Source organism: Stylophora pistillata, chromosome 3 (genome assembly GCF_964205215.1).
Source record: "Stylophora pistillata chromosome 3, jaStyPist1.2, whole genome shotgun sequence".
NCBI lineage: Eukaryota > Metazoa > Cnidaria > Anthozoa > Scleractinia > Pocilloporidae > Stylophora > Stylophora pistillata.
Window position 1 is genome coordinate 6,230,016 of NC_142521.1, and position 21,667 is coordinate 6,251,682.

The 21,667-nt window shown below is 38.6% G+C and overlaps 1 protein-coding gene and 1 pseudogene across 1 annotated transcript; both read right to left on the reverse strand.

Annotated features, from left to right (window-relative positions):
• Positions 1–4,823: 4,823 nt before the first annotated feature.
• Positions 4,824–5,754, reverse strand: LOC148734293 (collagen triple helix repeat-containing protein 1-like; annotated as a pseudogene).
• Positions 5,755–14,387: 8,633 nt separating this feature from the next.
• On the reverse strand, positions 14,388–16,706 carry LOC148734294 (collagen triple helix repeat-containing protein 1-like). Its single transcript, XM_088752718.1, has 5 exons — positions 16,559–16,706; positions 16,394–16,450; positions 15,748–15,866; positions 15,165–15,503; positions 14,388–14,862 (listed from the first exon to the last, which is right to left on the reverse strand). Exons 3-5 carry the CDS (start codon positions 15,847–15,849, stop codon positions 14,506–14,508), a joined length of 798 nt encoding a protein of 265 aa, XP_088608844.1. The 5' UTR covers positions 15,850–15,866; positions 16,394–16,450; positions 16,559–16,706; the 3' UTR covers positions 14,388–14,505.
• Between the last annotated feature and the right edge of the window lie 4,961 nt (positions 16,707–21,667).

Here is a 21,667-nt window from a genome sequence, read left to right on the forward strand (position 1 = left end):
GAAAATTACGTTTCAGTAGCACTTTAACAGAATGAATAATTCGTCTTTCATATTTATCAGGCGACTTGAAATTTACCACTTCATAGTTGTGTAAACAATGCGAACAAACGAGCGAGCATAAAGTTTTCAGTGCATGATCTGGATGCCTAGAGAACCATTTCTCTTGAGCTCTAAACTAAATTGCCATATGCTAAAACCCTAAAAAGAAATACGTTAAAAGCCTAAAACCTAACCCTAACCCCTAACCCTCACCCCTAACCCTAACCCAAAACCCTAACCCTAACCCGAGGGTTATGAGTGTTTCAAAATATCCTGAAATAAAGCATTGTAATTAACTACGTGGAAGCTTAAAACATGTGAAATAAAAGAAAATTAGCCAATAGAGGTTTCCCGCTGACGTCACGTATCTCGTAGCAACCATTTTGGCCGCCATCTTGAAGGTCAGGTCTTCCAATGTTAACAAGTGATTCTGACCATGTCTGCGAAAAAAACTTACTTTTCAACGCTCGATCCGCTCGATAAAGAGAGATATTTGCAAAAAATAGCTTGTATAGACAACATTGATCCGTTTGAGATCGCAAATAAGGAATGATCGTCAAATGTTAGCGATTTTCCATCGATAACTTACGTGGACCTCATCATCATCATCATCATCATCATCATCATGTTTATTTGTTCAAGCAGGTTGAATTTATTGGCAACTGTATAAGCTGATGTGGACTTGCTGTTTTCCCACCCAACCCACCCCAGGGGAGGACATCCAGCACAAAGTAATCTCGTGCGTGGGAAATTAACGTCTTTTACCCCTTACCCTTTAAGAGACGGGACCTCCGGCTTTACGTCCTATCCGAGAAGACGAAACAATGTGAGTGAAGTGTCTTGCTTAAGGACTCAACGTTAAGCCCCAGCCAGGACTTGAACCCGGGAACCATCTAGTCCTAAATTGCGGGACTACGGTAGCAAGGAGGAACAAGATGAACACCAACTCGTATGATGCAAGCGGAATATTCTGTGATGTTCAATATCGTCGGCATCCGTTCGTATCGAGAGGCGAACCTCAACACTTACAACGATGTTTAATATAATGCAGATATTAGGTAAAGTATGTCGACTGCGGTACCGCGGTAGCAGGATTTGATGAATGATTTTTCAGTGGCCGGGTATTCTGAAGTTTAGTCGTGATAAGCTTAAACCGGTTTAAAAAAATCTTAGTTCTGCATGTGATGATTCAAATGGACATGAAATCAAATGACTTAACTCACCCAGACTTGGCGAGAAGATTGTCTGCCATTGTCGAATCCCGTTTAATCTATCGATTAAGCAAAAACCACTTTACGCGCTACGAGAACGTTTTTTAATCACTTAATGAAAAGCAGAAGAGCTTTTTATGGTTTTGAGTCAATAATTTATCTCCTATAAACAAAATAACAGCATATTTTTGTGGCGTCCTACCTTCGACCTGAAAAGTGGCGTTCTGGCGTCTGCGACGTGACCACGCGAACGTCATGACATGCGCAGTATGTACATAGTTCCTCTAATGACTTCCGGTAGGCGTTCGTGACCTCAAGAACGTCTGGTGCTTAAGCTCTCTAATAATGACGAGGCCGCCAGTTTAAGTCATGACCCAACATATGAAGTATGATGTGAGATGTAGGGAGAAAGGAAAAAACAAGCAAAGCTCCCTCAGTGACTGTCGTAATCGAGGAATGAGGCATTTGACAAATACAATCGTTTCAATCACTTTTTCAATCTCTCTCAACCAACTTTATTAAACGAGGAGCGTGTGTGCATATCAACAATTATGCTCCCCTGGGCGAATACCATTTTACTCGGCACTTAAACACGAAGGCGCGCTATAAAAGGAGCCTTAAGTCCCACTGGACCATTTGTCAATCAACCGTCGTGTGATGTAGAACTCTTAGAGTCAAGTCAGCTTGAGCTACAGCTACTCCAAAGCAGTGAACAGCGGGCGCATTCCTCAAAATTGTTTTATGTCTTCATCGCAATACAAGAATTTTTGAGATTTGTATTTCCTTTCTCCAATGGAAACTGTCTTTATTTGTGGCGGTAAATTTGAGATCGAAGTAGGTGGTTCGCACGTTACCTCATGCCACCATGCTGGTGGAAGTAAACAGTAGATATCTCATTAGCTCCTTTTGTTCGTCTACCAGCATTTAAATTTGACCCACACACGTCAACGGTGAGTGACAAATGAGCCTAGGTCTTCCCAGGGAAGACTTCCTTATATAGCACGCCTTCGTCTTTAAACAGCAAAAAGTTTCATTGAATTTAACACCCAGTATTCATGTGAAACAGTCCAAAACCAGCTTTAGTTTTGAAGACCCTATAATCATTTAGTCGACATTCAAGTGAAACATTCTCTTAGAATCACTTCAAGAAAAGGGTAAGAAAGCACTTGCTGTCATGAATGCCTACTCAACATGCAAACGGGAAGTTGAACACGTTCATTGCTGCTGGTTTGGGTTTGATCAAAAATCAGAGTTTTGTATGTTAGAAGTCGTAGAATGGTCGTTGAGCTCTTTCGGACTATAAAAGTTTCCACGTTCGTCAAGAATCGTAAAATGGACGAGGTCCCAATAGGGTTGAACAGATTTTAATGCTAGATGTTTCAACCCACTATTCCATTGAAGAAAAACTTTTCCATTCTCTTTCTTGTTTTATAACTTTTCAAATCTCTTTTAAACTTTCCTTATTTTGGATCATTTTAATTCAATTTTTTCACTGTCCTTGGGTTGACGTGGCTGCCTTACAGTTTGTTAGTCCCTTCAGTAATGTTAGAGCACAAGATGACACCAAACAAATTCAAAATAATTAATTTTCATTCCAATCTTTATGTTTTGAGATTCCACTCACGATACTTTCCTGACGCACTCATCCCTTCCCCGATTTAACCCACTGTTTCAATGGAGATTTGGGAACCCTTCACAACGTGATCTCACTTCTACACCCGTAATACCACAAAGGTTGCAAGGTGAATACAAGTTTTGTAAATAATTATTTTTTAACAAGCAATTCAGAAACTACTGGCGGATTAGACGTTGTCTGTCAACTACTATGTTTGAAAGCAAACAGATCTCTATAGCGCCAAAGGTTAATCAAGTAAACAATGTAGCTTAATTAGGGAATCAACGTCTATATCACCTCAGAGATTGTAGCGAAAAAGTGTAAGGTTATTATTTTACAATTTTGAAATTACGAGTTAACCAATCACCTCACAGGTGAAAACATCACACTCTAACCTCTGTTTTGGGAAATCCTGATAATGAATTAACAATATCCGGTACTAAAAACCGTGAAATATTTTTTTTCGCGCACGAGAGGTCTAAATACATCATGTGACCGAATATGTTCGAGATAAAACTGGCAAGCATCCGGTGAAATTCTCTGACTGACATTCCCAAAATTTTAAAAGATGCCTTCCATAGGACGACAGCCTTTATTTTGGGTTTAATGAAAGATTCTTGTGCGTTTTATCATCGTTACAAGGAAAAAGACGGTTTTGTTAATTTATATAGTAAAACTAAAGAGATCTAACAAATCGGGTAGGATTTTTGACGGATTGCTGTTTTTATTCCACGCCTGTGAAAAAAGTACATGTCGGTTATAACGATTGGATAGTTTAGGCGCAGTTTTCCGCAAGCCTCATTTTCGAAAAATGTTTGCTTCTCTTTATTCATACATTAACTCGTCTATTTTATTTATAACCGATATTTATGAAGGCGGATGCAATTAAGCCAAGGCTGGTACAAATGGAGGTGTTTGAAGAAATAATGTCCGCGTACGAATATCCAATCATATTTTTGCGCCAAATGAGGCTACTACCCATTCTTGTACTCTTTGTCGTAAAACAATAAAAAAAAAACCCTTATTATTACCAACAGCTAAAATAAACATAGCCAGTATATGTCAATGAACCAATGTGTTCAGATTCAGAAAATGAGTACTGGAGAACATCAAACCTTAAGTCAACTGAGCAAAATTGTTCTAAATTTTCGTGGTTGCCTGACACGAAGAATTTTATAGCATAGACTCGATGTGTCACTTATCACGGGATTTTGTAGCACTCTTCGAATCAAATGCTTTTCATTATTCGTCTTAAAGGATATTTTTCTACCGAACACAATTTTTACTTACTTTGTTGTCTGAATTTTTTTTGGAAGAAAATGAAGAGTTAATTCATTTATCAGAAAAGATTGGAAGCATCCTCTACATATGATGACGATATCTTTGGAATTACGGTTAGAAAGTTTGAAGAAAAAGGTGACAATTAGCCAACGGCTGTGTACTTAGCATTCTTACGTACGCTCGTAATGGATACAATTGTAATTAGTTTCCCGGCCGACGTATTATCCTAAATGTCGCGTTTGTACTTGTAAAAAGGGCAAACTTCGTCCATGCCTAAACACATTTTCGAGTTTTTGTTTTGCGAGTCCAACTTCAACCGAAAAGCCATCACGAATATTGGGGGAATTTTAAAGGATTCGGTTACGTGGTTATTCTGCAAAAGGATTTCAAGGGCTTTGCACTTAAGCTTAAGAAAAACTCTACTTTCACTCTGACTTGGTCAATAAGATTATTTAAGAAGCACCAAATGGACGAGGAAGAAAAATGCTCCTTGCGAATTACTTGTTGGAAAATAATGGATGCTTGATATGTTAATGATATTTGGCTACTTTCCTGGACTTTATTTCTCAAGATTTAAATCTTTCACAGGCATGGCATTCCTGTATAGTTTTCCTAGAAGTCCCAAAGCTGTTTTCTTTTAATTCATCTAAAAAGTCCGGTGAATCTTGTGTGAAGTGTTAATGTTGAGCCTTTGGCACGTCCTGGATTAAGATCCGGGACATCGTGGCCAGCCTGTGTACGCGTCAGCACTCTTCCTAACAGTAGAACACTTTCCAACCCAGAATCCCACTCGCACCTTTCCCCCTGTGAATGTTGTTACAGTGACCTTCAATATGGCGGTGACGATGAAGATCGTGGTTCTTCCCAGTTTGCATGTAGAAAGCACCGTCGATCGAGCCAGGAGAGCTGCACTCGGCGCCATTGAAAGTGAAATACCAATGACTACAGCAGGAGTTACATCCATAAATCCTGAGAGTACCAGCAAATTAGACATGGATGGAAGCGTCTGTAAAGTTCTTCATAAACTCGCAGTTCTGTGCAGAGAAGATAATTTTGACGTGTAAATATTGTTGTAAAATCCAAGAGTTAAATTGTCTTGTACCTATTCATCTTTAGCCACAAAAAAGGGAGACTTACATTGAAACCCAAAAACCGTCCTCAAAACAAACAATTCAATGATTAGGAGTAAAATTGTCACAAATCCATTGATAAACCACTTGGTCCTAGTTACTCTTTGCTAATTGAGAAAATTCTGCTTTTTTGTCGTCACTAACTTCTCATGCAGAAGACAAAACTTACAAAGATCATTATCTGTTTTGTTTCTCTTACTTGGATTACACCAGAGTCTTTGCCGTCGCCTCTCTTCCATGAACATTCTTTCCAGTTCATATGAGAGGAGAGCTGAGACGACCCTGGATTTCCACTCTCGCCTTTCTCCCCTCGCTGTCCCTTTTGGCCTGTAGGACCTTGGACACCAGCCTCTCCCTTCGAACATTTGTTTCCTTGAAGGCCAGGGAGTCCTTGGGGTCCAGTCTTTCTTAGACGTCCTCGTTCTCCTTTGGCTCCGTCACGTCCATCGCGGCCAGGTACCCCAGGAGATCCTGCCATGCATCCCAGGGTTCATTTTCTATTTTGCAGTTTTGGCTATTTTTTATATTAGACCGGTTTTCGGTGTTTGTGCCAAAAAATTCGGTTTTTCGGTGTTGGTGTTCATTGCGGTTTGCGGATTTTCCGTTTTTTAGCATTTCATTTTCGGTTTTCTTCAAACTTCGCTCTCGAAAAACTGTTCACTTCCCTTTATTTATCTATAAGCCTATTTTTTTTTTTTTTTTCTATTTATAGGCAATATTCATTAAGGAGGATCCAGTTCAGCTGAGTCTTGTAACGAACAGAAAAGCGAGTAACATTGGTTCTTGAACAGTTTGTGGACGATTTCGAAGACGCTACAGTGATTGTGACTTTAGCAATTTTTTATTCATATTTGACAAAAATCTCGTGAATTGTTTCTTAATTAGACAAGTAATCTTTCTGAAAAATAGCATTTCGAAATCATGGTTTCCTTGACTCGAACCCTGCGACTTTTTGACAAATTATCCGATTTTCCCCGAATAGTGCGTTCGCCATCTAACGCGGTGCGAGGCCTACTATGGGCAATCGCCCCATCGTGTAGTATTAGAAGGCTTGTTCATTGTAGCGTTTAGTAGAATAAAAAAAGAGAGAAAAAAGAGAAGGAAAAATATTCGAAGTAAAAAAAAAAACATAGGTGACTTCAGTGTCTGAACTTTATAGTGACCAGCACGGTTCGCGGCGTCTTACATGATGGGGTCTTAGCTTCTTACATACAATACCCGCTGACATGGCGCTTTACTAGCAATAAACCAGAAAGCCCAAAAGGCTTGTAAAACATCGAAACATAGCAATACGGTAAGATGAACCATGATAGATCTAGATGCACCTCGTGACCGAATATGCACCAGGTTCCAGGTAACACTGGCGAAGACCCGGTCATTTTTCCTTAGCTGACAATCTAACCTGTCTTTGAGGGTGTATCTCGCGGCAAATTAAAAGGGATAAGAAGAAGAATAATATCAAAGGAGGGTAGCTCCAATGTAAAATCTAACGCTGAGTTTAATTTTTGAGGCCCTCGTAAAATATCTTTGTGATATACTGGTGATAAAAGGTCACAATGTTTCAAATGTGTACGATCTGAGAACAAAAATCTTAAATGAAATTCAACTTTGAATCCTATTTTTCGAAATGTATGCTTTCTATTTGTGTACTTAGGTGATAGTGTTTCCTTTCAAAAGGAAAGTTTCCCTCCGTATCAGAAATCGCTCGGAAAGTAATCATGGTAGCCTTTTTGTTCAGTGAAAATTGAAGGGTGAAAGCCTCCTGGAAACTGATATGAAAACGTTTATGCAGCCCAGTTCCATGTAGCGAGCCTAACTTTGATAGAAACGCCATTAAGAATTTGGGAAAAGTATTCAGTGGTATTTTTTATGTGGTAGTTCATCAGAAGCATTTACTTTGTATTTAAGGGATTGAATATGTCTATTTTCACACTCACTTGTTCCGGCAGAACTGTTTCATGTGCACCAGATGAACAAGGAAGAAATTTTCAACATATGGCGCATTTCGTTCTCTAATTTCCATAATTGCGAAGGAGATGCAATTTGATCACGGATTTGCCTCGCCAGTTACTTGGTGGAAATTAATTATTACTACTTTTTTCCACCTACTTTCCCTCCCCCCTCCTTAGCGGTCGTTTTCACTGTCACTCCATCGACATTAAAAGGAAAAAACCACTGAATGCCTAAAGCTTCAAATACAATCTTCGTGTTAGGAGAGTGTTGGTTCATAAGAAACCCACTCAAGTCTTGCGTATTTGTGTCTGTGCGATTTTCCGCTAAGAGGGTATTTTTTTGTCGGTGAAGTTCTTTTAACTTACGTAATGTAAACAAAATCTGTTTTCTTGTTTTTCTACAAAGCGATTAGGTACCCACAGAAAATTTGCATAAAGTCATCAAAGCAAATTTTCAACTGCTTCGACTGCCCGGAAGACAAATTGTTACCGTGACGAGAAAATTGTTTACTGACGGTATAAGAGCCTGTTAGGATTTCAGATTGAGTAATAACTTTTGCCGTTTACACCAGTCCATTGTTTAATCGCGAGTTATCTTTGTCAATGTTGACTCTTTGTTTCTATTATACCGACAACTAGCCCTTAAATGCTAAATAGCCAATGTTTTGAAATTTAGCAGATGGAGCATTAGAAAGTATCGAATGTCAGTGAAACACCACCGTTTTTGTCTTGATTGCGTTATTGTTTTCTTCAAAATACATGGTTTCCTTTCTTTCACAAAGCAGAGACGAGGATCATCAATGAGTTCAGTCTTTTTGTGGGAAAGTGACCGCGAGACTACTCAATGAATTATTCAGTTTAAAAGCAATCTTCAAGAATAACTCTACAAATGATATCTCTCGAGTTGCCAACAGAAAGTTTAAGGAAAAGACGGCGAACTTCCAACGGCTGTGTACCCTGCATTCTTACGCATGCCTGTAATGGATAATACTAGTGTTTCGGTCAACCGAAGAGTCTCAATTGTATTCAATCTAGCTTAAGCCTCGACATTTACATTACGAGCCAAGTTCTTGTTTGACCTACCCGAGAACGAACTCAAGTTATTAAGCGCGGAAGGATTCTGCACAAACTCTGGAGACTTGGTTGATGACCCATCTCAAAGATCGTTGCTTCTTGAAAAGATTTTGTCGGAAAACATTTTTTATTGAAATATGTCGATAACATGCCTTCCTTGACAAATTTAATTTTGCTGAATCTTTTTGTCCTATTGCAAAATAGTCAGCTCTTGAAAGTATGTTATCTAAGACTTCATATGCGGGTTTTTTTTGTTAAAGTGAATTCTATGACACGCATTACCAAAAGAACAACTTGGAAAACCATCAAGAAAGAGTTGATTTTAAGTGAATAACATTATTAACCGCTTATTCACTAGCGATTTGGAAGTGCCTGGTGTTCTACATTTTACAATGTTTATTGCACGAATCTGACATGTTTTTGTTTCGTCAAACTGCATCTATCTTTTTGAAAAGCATTCTATTTTTGTGACAATTACATCGTATCGTCTCGTAAAACTTGGACTCCAACTTCATCCCAAAATAACATCGCAAACAAAATAGCACGTTTCAATTCAGTTCTTGCATATTGTCTCTGAAAACATTCACATTTTAAGGAAAAAAACAACACTGCGAACTCACATAAGGTGACAACTGATTACTGTCTCTGGATTCATACCGTAATTTGCAAAAACAAAACATTTTAACAACACATCAAGCCAGAACAAGTTTTTGGAAGACTAACAAAACTTAAATATTGCATTTTTGTTATCTATGCTCCCAAAAATTTTCCCAAGCTTGAAAGCGAAGAAAAACAGCAGTAACAGGAGTGGTGTTAGGTTGTACCATATTTTCTGACAATCGATTTGAGTTATTCATCTTAAGGTATTATTCATCTTTTGGCTTTTCATGTACATGGACCGAGTCATTTGATAGCTCTCCAAAGATGACATCACTTTTATTAGATGAAAAAGGCTCAAGAGATGACTTTATCTTATTTAAGTAAAGTAAGTAAAGTCTGTTTACGAGCCTAGTGGCCCATTAGGCCGGTGCTAATGGGCCACTCCGGTTTCTGTGACATGAAGTGACTAGGAGTATTTCTACTCCCCCTGGATGGGATGTCAGTCCATCTCAGGGTTTCCCCCAGCATTAAATTGCCGGTACCCATTTATACACCTGGGTGAAGAGAGGCACTGTGAGAGTAAAGTGTCTTGCCTAAGAACACAGCACAATTTCCCGGCCGGGGCTCGAACCCGGACCACTCGATCGGGAGTCGAGCGCACCAACCATGAGGCCACCGCGCCTCCATTTTATCTCATTTGCGTGGTGAAGATTTTTTTCAGAACGAACAACTGACGTCCAAGGCTTGATTATGATATTTTACACCAAAAAATACTTTGTTACAACATAACAAACTCCCTCTAAATATCCAAATTATTTCGTTACCCCCACCGACGCAGCCCCAAACAGTTTCTTTCGAAACTACCAGCCTTTATCCCTCTATATAGACCGGGAGACCGGTTGCTTAGCCCTAAGGTTTTAATTTTCCATAGCCGAACCAACATACGTCTGAGGTGATTTCAAATCAAAATCGATGTGAAGCATCAGCCATGTCTAAACAGGTGATCCATTCACCTTTAAAAATAACTCGACGCTTGTAATGAAATCTTCCAAACGAAGGAATTAACGTAACTGAAAAGGAAAAGCAAAATGTTCATGCTAACATCTTTTCAAGAATACAAACTGATGAAAATAAGAAAATATAACCAAACCATATCTTTTATTTCCTAACCGAAGAGAGCACTTTTAATATAAGCATTGTGGCCGCTCAAATTTTTCTATTGGTTTAGCAACGATAATCACTCTTCATAAACAGGTTTTACAGAGTTTTTCATCCTAGATGCTCAAGGGTATACAAAATATTGTTCACTTAAATCATTTTTGGTTCTTATTCCTCAGGATTTTGGGACAACTTGATATTTAAGAAAACATGTGTCTCCCCTTCCATTCAATTATATTTGCGCCTTTGTTTAATTGCGCCACATAATAACAGACATCGGTAGAGCGCTGAGGGAACAAACTGAAGTAGGTTCCATACGTACATCTTTTAATTAGCCCATTTCCGAGTTCTCGCATGATAGAACCCTGGTGCCGAAATTGTGACACGAGAGCGAGGTTAAGTGCGAAGTGCTGCTTGATGGCGCCAAAAATGAAAGCTCACAAGGAACATTTCATGCTCGCTTAATCGCTTTGTTTATAGGATGGTTTATGGTTCTGTTGCCTGCTGCACAAATGGGAATCATAATTGTCGAGATCTTTCGTATTTTGCTTTTCCGTTGGATGCGAGACGGTTAAAATTCTGCCGTAAAGTAGACAAAGAGTTTGCACTTGAAGCTAAGAAAGAAAAGGCAGGTGAGCCTAACAACTTGAAGATTTGCAGTGCACGTTTTTTACCGGAATCTTACAAAAGAAAATTGAATGGTGAATGTAAAGTTATTGAGTCAGCTGTGCCAAAATTTTAAAAGAACGAAAGTACTCCTTAGAGTATACCTCTCTTCCACCCGATAGCTGCACAAATTTCCGAACGTAAACTCCGGGATATCCGAAAAGTTGTTGGTCCAAGCCGTTAAGGTCTTCGGGTCAAGCAGTTTACCATCCTCAGTCTGTAATTTCTCTTCGAGCAGCTTGTTATAGTCTTTGACAGTATTTTCAAGCTTCGCTTGCTTCATTTCTGCCGCTTTTTCGCACAAATCGACCAACTCTGCCTTCCTTTTCCCTATACCTCCATTATCCAATTGAATGCCACGTTCTTTTAACTACTATTTCAAACCATCAACCTTGTATTTTGAGAAATCTTCGCCTGCTGCATTGTCTAAACGAGTATCAGTAGCGCCCATGTTGGATTTTTATGCACTTAGCCTCGCTCGTGGCGTAATTTTGGAACCAGACACCAAACATGCGGCAACACGGCATTGGGCGATCCGGGAGGGGGGGGGGGAGGGGGAACTGAAAAATAGCCAGGAATCACTCAACTTGATAATGAAATGGTATCAAAGACGGTGGTCTTTTTCATTACTTAATAGTTGCTGAAGTGCAAGATCACTGAACTTGTATCTTGTTTATTGAATGAGCTTCTCGCCAAGACAAGTCTGTGAATAATAAATCAATATTAATTCATTCCCAGGAAATTAATGTCCGGTATGTTTAAATTGCTTCGTATTGGCATTTTGTTGAACTTTCTTCACTTTATCTTACGAGAAGAGATTTGCGACAAGACCTGGAATAAATGGGGCGAGAAAAAAACAAACAAACAAAACCAGAATATTTCATCGCTTTTGTACACAAAACGTAGCCGTGTAGTTTTCCACGACACCTTTCAGTTGCATGTTATTAAAACGAAGACATTTATCTTACCTGGTTCTCACTTTTGCCCTTTTTCTCAGTTTTTCGAAAAAGTACAGCTTAAATTAAAATTGTTAGTGTTGAATTACACTGTCGTGCGATGTTATTAAGTAACATGGGGAACTAAGCAGGTTTGTCTGATTTAAACTTTTGGAAAGGAAAGGTAAACGTAATCTACTTTTGCCTGCTAAATATTTCCTTCGTGAAGAGAACCAGAGGAAGATGACTAGCAGGAACAAGATCTAGAAGGAAAAAAACATGGACTTTACTGACTGGGGGGAAGAAAAAGAGCATGCGCCTTTTAAAGAATTTTTGAGTTACACAATGGCTCTGTAATTGACGCTGAGTGCCATGAATAAATAGAGCCTAAATTTTGATAGGTCTTCGTTTATTTATCGTTCGTAGCTTACCTTGTTGAATAAACTTTCGTATGTATTCAGCCCCAATATTGTATTTTTTTCTCAGTCATAATCAAATAGCCCTTTTTCCAGTTCTGCGTGCGCGGTGTAGTTGGACAGCGGCTTCCTGTATTAGTGCACACGAAAGCGAGGCTATCGGGTCAAGCTTTCTCGAACTTTACAGAAGTTGTGAAGTTGTGGCTATTTGGTAGGGAGACAATCACATTAGTTCAAGCTTGCCATTTCCCCTTTTAATTTCTGCTAGATAGGAATCAAATACCATCAAATGACGTTGTAATTATTATTTGGGAAAACTGATCATTACGGTCATGCGTGAAAGCTAAAAGAAGGCTCAGTCTATAGATCAACTTGCTACCTCTTCTCTACTGTGAACTTTTGACGCAAAGTAGAGTTTGAAGTATAATCATGAAGAACGTAATAAAAATAGTCCGGACCCTGAGAGGACACACGCTAACTGGTAACGAACAGTAAAGCGAGTTACAATGGTTCTTGGACAGTTTGTGGATGATTTCGTAGCCGCCACAGGGATTGTGGAATTGGCAAATTTTTAATAGGAATATTCGTATTTGACATAAAATCGAGTAATTTGTTTATTATTTAGACATATCATCTTTGTGAAAAATAGCATTTTGAAGTCATGGTTTCCTTTACTCGAATCCTGCGACTATTTGACAAATTAGCCGATTTTGTGAGGCGTGAGTAGTCCAGTGGTCAGTGCGCTGGACTCTAGGTCAGATGGCCCGGGTTCAAGTCCTGGCTGGGGCTTGACGTTGTGTCCTTAAGCAAGACGCTTCACTCACATTGCTTCTTCTTCTCGGATAGGACGTGAAGCCGGAGGTCCCGTCTCCTGCACCTATCAATTAGTTAATTTCGGCAAGGGACGTTAAAGAACCCACATCACGAGATTACTGTGATGCGGTCTGGCCTGTTTACTGGGAAGGGGGGGAGGGGGCATCTGTAAAAAATTTCTCCTTTATTAATTGTAAACTGCCGCCGGCAGTCTGGAAAAGTCCCCCGCACAGTGTTGTAAAGCGCATTAGAGCATTTACATGGAAATGCGCTATAGAAATTGATCTATATTATTATCATTATTTTCCCCGAATAATGCGTTCACTATTTGTCGCGATTTGTGGCCTTATATGGAAAATCGCACCATCGCATATTGTAAGGAGGGCTTGTTCATTATAGCATTTGGTAGGGAAAAAGAAAAGGAAAAAGGAACGGAAAAAATATTCGAACTAAAAAAAAAAAAAAGAAGGGCACTTTGAAGTTTGGACCTAACGACCCTCAGCTTCTAAACTTCATAGTGAACGGCACGGTTCGTGAGGTCTTACATGAGATGGTCTTGGCTTCTTATATATAATAGCCGCTAACACAGGGCATTTCAAGCAATAAGCCAAAAAGCTCAAAATGCCTGTAATCATCAAAACATGAAACAATTTTTTCCTCGCGTGGTAGGTCTAAATGCACCACGTGACCAAATATGCACAGGTAAAACTAGCAAATACTCGGTGATATTTCCCTTGCTGACAATCTGACATGTAAAATTGAAAATTGATTAAAAAAGGGGAGAAGAACAAGAACAAGAACATGAACAACATTAAAAGAGGGTAGCTCCAATGTAAAATGTAACACTGTGAAAAGTTTTTGTGACTGGTGATAAGATATTACAATTGTACTTGCAGTACTTTGAAATGTGTGTGATTTGAGAAGATAAATCTCAAATAAAACTCAACTTTGAATCCTTTTGAAACCTTGTTTCCCAGATTGACGTCTCATGTCCGAAGCGTGCATAACACACAATCTGTCACAAACCGCTTCTCTCTTAAGTCCACTTATCACCGCATTTGGTGGTACTTTTCAAAGTAACTGCTTTGTATATTATAAAACGACATTTTTCCAGCTTATCTGAAATCGCTGAGAAGGTAATTGAAGCGTGAACGCCCCCTGGAAATTGATATCAAATCGTTCCTGCAGTCCAGTTCCATGGCGCAAGCCTAACTTTGATGGAAAAAGCCATTAAAAATTTGGGAAATGTAGTGGTATTTTGTATGTGGTTATTCATCAAAAGCATTTACTTTACATTTAAGAGTACGAATATGTCTACTTTTACACTGGCTTGGTCAGCAAAACTGTCACATGTATACCAAATGAACAAGGAAATATGTCCAACATATGGTGCATTCTGTTCTCTTAGTTCAATGATAACAAAGGATGTGCAGTTTGATTTGCCTCACCACTTTCTTAGTGGAAATTAATGCAGTTGATATATAACAGATATCTGAATACTTTCCAGGACTTTATTTCTAAAGTTTTAAATCTTTCACAGGCATGGCATTCTACTTGGTCTAAGATTGTTTTCCTTCATTTTCCCGAAAAGTCCAATATATCACGTGTGACGTGTTTACTGCTGAGCCTTTGGCACCTCTTCGATGAAGATCCGGGACATTGAATGCCAGCCGGTATACGCGTCAGCATTCTTTTGGACAGAGACACACTTTCCAACCCAGAATCCCACTTGCACCTTTCCCTTGTGAATGTTGCTACAGTGACCTTCAATATGGCGGTGGCGATGAAGATCGTGGTTTTTGCCGGTTCGCATGAAGAACGCGCCTTCAATCGGGCCAGGAGAGCTGCACTCGGCGCCATTGAAGGTGAAATACCAACGGCTACAGCAACCGTCACATCCATAAATCCTGAGGGTACCAGCAAAGTAGACATGGAGGGAAGTGTCTGTGAAGTTCTTCATGAACTCGCAGTTCTGCGCAGAGAAAATAATTGTGATTAGTAAATATTGTTGCAATATCCAAGAATTTGTTTGTCTTGCACCTATTTATCTTTCGCCACAAAAATGGGAGACCTACATTCAAACTCAAAAATCATCTTCAAGGCTTTTACTGATACCCTTCAGTGATTAGGAATAAAATTGTCACAAATCCATTGATAAATTACTGGGTTTAATATTTTTTTTTCTTGAGAAAATGCTGCTTTTTTCGTTGTCAATAGCTCTTGATGCTTAAGACAAATAACTACGAAGATCATTATCTGTTTAGTTACTCTTACTTGGATTACTCCCGAGTCTTTGCCGTCGCCTCTCTTCCATGTACATTCTTTCCAGTTCATATGTGAGGAAAGCTGAGTCGCCCCTGGATTTCCACTCTCGCCTTTCTCTCCTCGCTGTCCTTTTTGGCCTTTAGGGCCTTGGACACCAGGCTTTCCTTTTGAACCTTTACTTCCTTGAGGGCCAGGAGGTCCTTGGGGCCCAGAGTTTCCAGGACTGCCCGATTTTCCTTTGGTTCCGTCACGTCCATCACGGCCAGGTGCCCCAGGAGGTCCTGCCATACCATGCATCCCAGGGATACCATTTGTCCCTGATTGTCCGCAACAGCATTGTGAGGCAGGCTGTGACGGAAACAATAACAAAAGCCAAATGTCTAAGCCAAATATCTAAGCGGACTGCTCTACTAAAAAGGTCAGGATTTTACAATTTTACACTGTTTGTCTTGCAATTAAAGCTCTTATGATTTCTGAAAAATAAGTATGATCCCTGCGAAACCTTCAATCACTTACGAAATCAATACGCTATAAGGAAAAGCGAGGGAACAGCTATCCGCTCTCCCAAAACTGCTAAACATGTGGGACTTACTCTGATGTCGACTGGTTTGCTGCTCTTGTTACTGGTGCCATTACACAAGGTGATCAGCGGTAGAATCAGTAAAATTAACATGATTGCCGATGAAAGGTTCATTATTGTAAGCTGATGAGCTGTGGATAAACATGAAACAAAGGCTAAAAGAAAGGGTAACTTTTGACCAAATGAAAACGAACAGAATACTTTCACATCACCAGAAAAAAAAATGAACGATATTGAGCTTGTGCTCGTTCACTGTATGCTACTTCTCTCCCGAAATCAGAAGTCACTTTAATTTGAAAATGGTATTCAATTTTTGCGTTCTTTGGATGAGATTTGTAAACATTTCAAGTTGCATTTTAAGTTTTATCAGAACTGGAGAAGTGGACGTCTTTGTTTGAATGAAGTGATTGGTTTGAGGCCAGCATTTTTGTATTGGTGGAAAATAATATTTTCTCGGAATCCGAAATCATTCGTTGGAGCGAAACACATTATCGTCACTTTGTATAATACTTACATCAAGGAAAAAGCACTTGTTGGTTAGTGCTGTAACATTTTTCAAGTTAGTGGAGAACCAATATAAATCTTTGATGATTTTTAGATCAAAATCGATGTAAAGCATCAGACATGTTCCCTGAATCTAACCAAGTGATCCACTCACCTTTAAAGGCAACTCGACACTTGTTATGAAATTTTCAAAACAAAGGAATTAAGGTAACTGCAAAGCAAAAGAAAAATATTCGTTTTAACAGCTTGTCAACAATGAAAACCAAAGAAAATAAGAAAATGTAGTTAAAACTGGAACCTTAATCTCCGCGATGCTTACCTCACTAGTGATTGTTTTGAATGTGGGTAGCAAAATTATTTTTCAGTGCAAATAAGAAAACGTTTTATGTTTGCTTGACATCTCGTCCGAACAAGTTTGAGAAACAGCAGACGTGTTGGATCCGTTCTAAGGTTTCATTCTTTTGTGTCTTACTATTGGCCAGAGCAGATACTTTGATTTACTCAGCTAATTAGTCCAATAGAGTAAAGCGTTTCACTCTTCAGTGTTACGGTACCACATCTCAGTTGTTGCATCCTCTCCAAGAGTCAGCTGCGATGTGTCCAATGTGTTCCTGTTTGAAAAAGTCGAAGAATTGGCTTGAATTATATCATTAAATAGGTACAGAAAGCTGTGGTGTGTTCCTGAACAAAATATTTCCTTTTTTTGTATTTCTTAAGGCCCTAAAGATAACGCGGTTTATATTTGAACCAATTGGATTACCTTACATTTAACGTGTTCATCAATATTATACGTTGAGAAACAAAATTTTATGTCTTTATAATGAGCTCATAAGAATGCTAATTAGACCTGAAGATTCGACATTGTCGAGACCAGACGTTTAAAAATATCTCACCTCCAATTAAGGCACGTTGGTGTTTGATTATGCCAAATACCGATATCAGTAGAAGGCTTGGGGGAACAGAATCAATTATTTCTCATACGGAAATCGTTTTTAAACGATGAAGTTGCACTTAAAAAGAGCCGGATACATTACTCAACATGATAATGGTACGTTATAAAGACAACGAATTATGATGTGTCCGATGTTTTCCTGCCTAAAAAGTCGAAGATGAATTCTTATAATTGCTACAGAAAATTCTGAATGCGTCAGGTTCCTGAACAAAATATTTACTCTTTGTATTTCAAAAACTCTTAAATATTTAGGGAGGTCATATCTGAAGGACATTTTAACCTCGTTCTTACGTGGCGCTTCCTTACCAAATTGAGATAGTTTCTAAGTTTTTTGTAAAAATATGCAGTGCGGTGTATTTCTTGCTTAGCTACATTATGTCGGAATTGCTGTGAATCATATCAGATATTGACGAACGGAAGAGCGCATCGTTTTGGCGCGTTGTCATCGATGAAATGAAATCAGAGATACCTTTTCCATTTCCAGTCATGTGTCTGCTTTATTATTTGAAACTTTGGCAAGGGTTTAGTAAGTATAATCACTGTTTACCGGGGAGTTTTACAGAACTTTAATTTCAGATGTTCAAGGAAGAACAAAATGTTGCTGACAAAATCATTTCTGGTGACTATGTTCGTGACCATAGGATTTTTAGAGACTTAACCAGACATAAAAGATATCTCCGGCCATTTCAATTCTATCAAGTTTTCGCCTTTGTTTGGTGTGCCACATAACAATGAATATCGTTGGAGCGCTGAGAGGACAAAATGGATTAGGTTCCATTTAAATATCGTTTTTAACAGTTGCATAGAAAGAGAGTAAAGAATTATTCAACATGAAAATTGAATGTTCGCAGAGACGGCGGCTTTCTTTTAAATATTTAGTACTTGCCTAAATGCGAAATCACTCAACTTTATTTTGTTTAATAAATGAGCTTCTCGTTAAGACAAGTTTGTGAATAATGAATCAGTATAAGAGTCATTAATTTTGATGAATAAAATGTCCTTTATGTGATCCTTTTCCTTTGATTGGATTTGCCTCAAACTGGTTTTTTCGTTGAACTTGAATGTGTCTACTTAATGTTATAAAAATACTTTTGCGCAGAACCGCCAGGAATAAGCCGTGACAAGGAGAGAATAAGAAGGAATTAATGAGGATAGTTTACCGGTTTTGTACACAAAACATGGCTTTGTCATTTCCCATGACACTTTCCAGATGCCTGTCAACAAAACAAAAACGATCGTCTCGCCCGGTTCTGTTTTTTACTTTTTCTTTCTTGTGCAACTACAATGGAGATTCTTTAGGTTGAATTTAAGTTGTGTGCGAAGGCTATAAAGTAACATCAAAACTGTTTGAAATGAAAGCCGGTAAACAGAGTCTATCTTTCTCTGCAATTTATTTCCTTCGCAAACAGAACCATAGAAGACTACCATCAAAAACCAGAGGTCTTTTATTGATTCTGGATAGAGAGAAAGAACATTTCTTACTCAAAAAGGTTTGAGTTAAACTATAAATGCTGAGTACTTTGTAATAAATTTACTTTCTGTATTCAATGTTCGTAGTCTACCTTTTTGAATATTTTTTCATGCTTACCTAAGCATAATCTCGTATTTTTTTTTTTCTCATTCACAGTCAAATCTTCTCATGACTTACACTCTTGAGAAAGAAGTGATTGTAATGATCACCGACCGCGGTGGAAAGACATTCTTTTTTCATGCTTGGTCATAGCTTCTTTTACTGATTTGCTTTTATTCAGACTATTCAAAAATGCTGAAATTAGACATTCAAAGTCCTTTGAAGGAGAGAGAAGGTGTCTTTGGAACCGACATGATTGCTTGTAAGATCTGAGTTCAAGCAGAAAAATGAAAGAGGTGTAATAGAACATGTGAAATATCTGCGTAACGATATATTGCCAACAGTATGAAAACCAAAAGCATTACATAGGAAATTGAGTTGCCTTGTTCACAGATGTAGAGCAGTTGCAGTTTAGTTTTTTAAACTGTGAACAGGTGAAATACCATGGTGATGCAAGAAGGCTTCGGGATAAATCATAAAATGTTGGCCTGCTTTCTTATTCTTTCTATTGCGAGAGAGGGGAGGGCAGGTAACACTTCTTCCTCGCAAGTTTCCTCCCCTCCCTTGCTCCCTTAGTAAGAGCTTTTACTGTCACGCCATCGTGCGTTAAAACTAAGAACAACTGAATGTCTGAAGCTTCAAATACAATCTTCTTGTTGAGAGATTGTTGTTGAATAAGAAATCCACCCAAGTCTACTGTGTTTGTTTCTCTGAGATTTTCCGCTAAGTGGGTATTTACGAAATGTAGATATAGTTATTTATTTAAGTTACAAAATGTAAGCAAAATCTGCTTGTTTTGCCACGAAGTGATTAGCTGCCCACCGAAAATTTGCATAAGGTCATCAAAGCAAATTTTGTACTGCTTCGACTGCCTAGAGGACAAGTTGTCATCGTCGCTGACGAGAAAACTGTTTACTGACCTTAGAGGTGGTAGCTAATCTCATGTAACATGAAACTAATAAAACTGAAGATAACTTTGAAAAGGAAAGTCGCACCACGTTGAAAACAAAAATTCCCAAACCCTCTTAGGGTTTCGGATCGTGTAACTTTTACCGTTTGTGCCAGTCCATTGTTTGATCGCGAGTTATCATAATCAATGTTGACTCTTTGTTGTCAATACGATCGAACAGTCCCTACTTTACTGAGAAATAAAATAAACATAGTCTATATACGCTAATTAGCTAGTGTTTTAAAATATAGCGACGAAGTGCGGGAAGCATTGCGCCTGACAGCTTGTGCTTGTTAATCACTTCTCTCCTGTTCTTAATGGATCTGCGTGCTTCTTTAACTCAACAATGCACTCAGTGCGTTTTTTAATTATTTTTTTAGTTTTTAAGACAGAACTATGATGTCCAAATTGGCAATAATTGGATAAAAACAAAGGAAAATTACGACGGCCAAAATTTGACAAGGAGGCAAAATTCCAATTTGGCAGTCTGAGGAATTTCCAATACAATAATTCGAAATCTAAACACTTTGAAATGTTAAAATTCCTTGTTCATTAGACACATGAACACATGATTTATTTCCACCCTTCAAAATAAAAAAAATTTCATTTCAAAAGCATGTATGCGCTTGAAAAAGAACGCTCTGGTTGGGCAGAAATCCATTTGCTGTATCAAAACCAGAGGTAAAGAGTTTCCCCCAGAAGTAATGCAAAAACCACTGATAACGAGGGCTTCGACAGTAAGAACTACAAGTAAAAGTCCCGAGGCGAGACTCGATTTCAAGACTTTTAAAAGAAGCCTAACAAGGGTTTTGAGCTCGAGGATTTACAGCATTTTTTGAGGTACGCATAACGCATGCCAACTCCAAGAGCAACGAGAATGCACGACGGGGAATATGTTGACAAAGTTTACTTCCTCCTATGATGCAATTTTTTAAGTTCTGTGAATGTTTTTAAAACAAAATTGTGACAATGATTTAAATCTTACTGCTTCGAGATTTTGCTTCTTTCATACGTTGAGTGGCGCCATGGTATTAATTGTAAGATGTGTAATTGATTTTCTTTTGCTCTTTTTTCTTCATTTAATCATTATTCTGTTTTCCCTGCGACTGAAAAGTCTCTTTAGGTACTTTAAAGGAAATAGACGGGTGATTATGAATGTTTTGTAAGTTTATGAGTCTGTATTTTCAGAAACAAAATGCCTTCAATGAGATTGGTTCCGAAACAAATATTACATAGATAAATTACTTCAAATGTTTCCTTTGATTAGAACCGCGAGCGACCAGGCGGCGACTAGTTTTAGTTTTAGCGCGGGACACACAATAGAGCGAGGCTCCAAATTAACTGTGCCCTTAAGAGGCACTGTGAGAATTTAAGTGTCTTGCCCACGAACTTAACGTATTGTCCCGGCCAGGTCTCGAACCCAGGCCTCTCGACGCGGAGTCTAGTGCATACATCGTCTGATAAATTGAAAAGTTGGCGAGAGTTTTCCGGACCAATCACAAAGAGAGGTGAAGCAAAACTGACGCAATTCCCATGAACACATCAGTGATCATCGCATACTTTACAACAACAAAGTTTATTAATACTTAAATTACAGGTGTTTTCGTTAACACTTATATAACCGGTTTTTTTTCATGAATACTTAAAAGTAAACTGCATAGTCTGAAGCCACAACATAATAATCTCAATACCAGCGTTCAAAGATGAGAAAAGAAACCAACAGATACAAGGATTTTTCGGCAAAAAGTTTTGAAAGGTGTTTTCTTTTTTTTACTTCATACTCTCAAACCAGAGCATAATGACTTCGAAACAAACGTCCATACAGGAGTATTACAATTGATAATTTCTGTCAGCTTAAGTTCTGAGGAGAATAAATTGAAGCCACACTGATTGTGTCCTAGCCTCCTTGGACTGTGTTTCTCCACCATCAGCGTCTCCAGTTATGCACAGTAGTGAT

Coding starts and splice junctions, on each gene's coding strand:
- LOC148734294 (XM_088752718.1), bottom strand. CDS start 15,849: ATGAACCTTTCATCGGCAATCATGTTAATTTTACTGATTCTACCGCTG. Junction 15,504..15,747: donor GCAAACCAGTCGACATCAGA/GTAAGTCCCACA, acceptor TTTCCGTCACAG/CCTGCCTCACAATGCTGTTG. Junction 14,863..15,164: donor AAGACTCGGGAGTAATCCAA/GTAAGAGTAACT, acceptor TTCTCTGCGCAG/AACTGCGAGTTCATGAAGAA.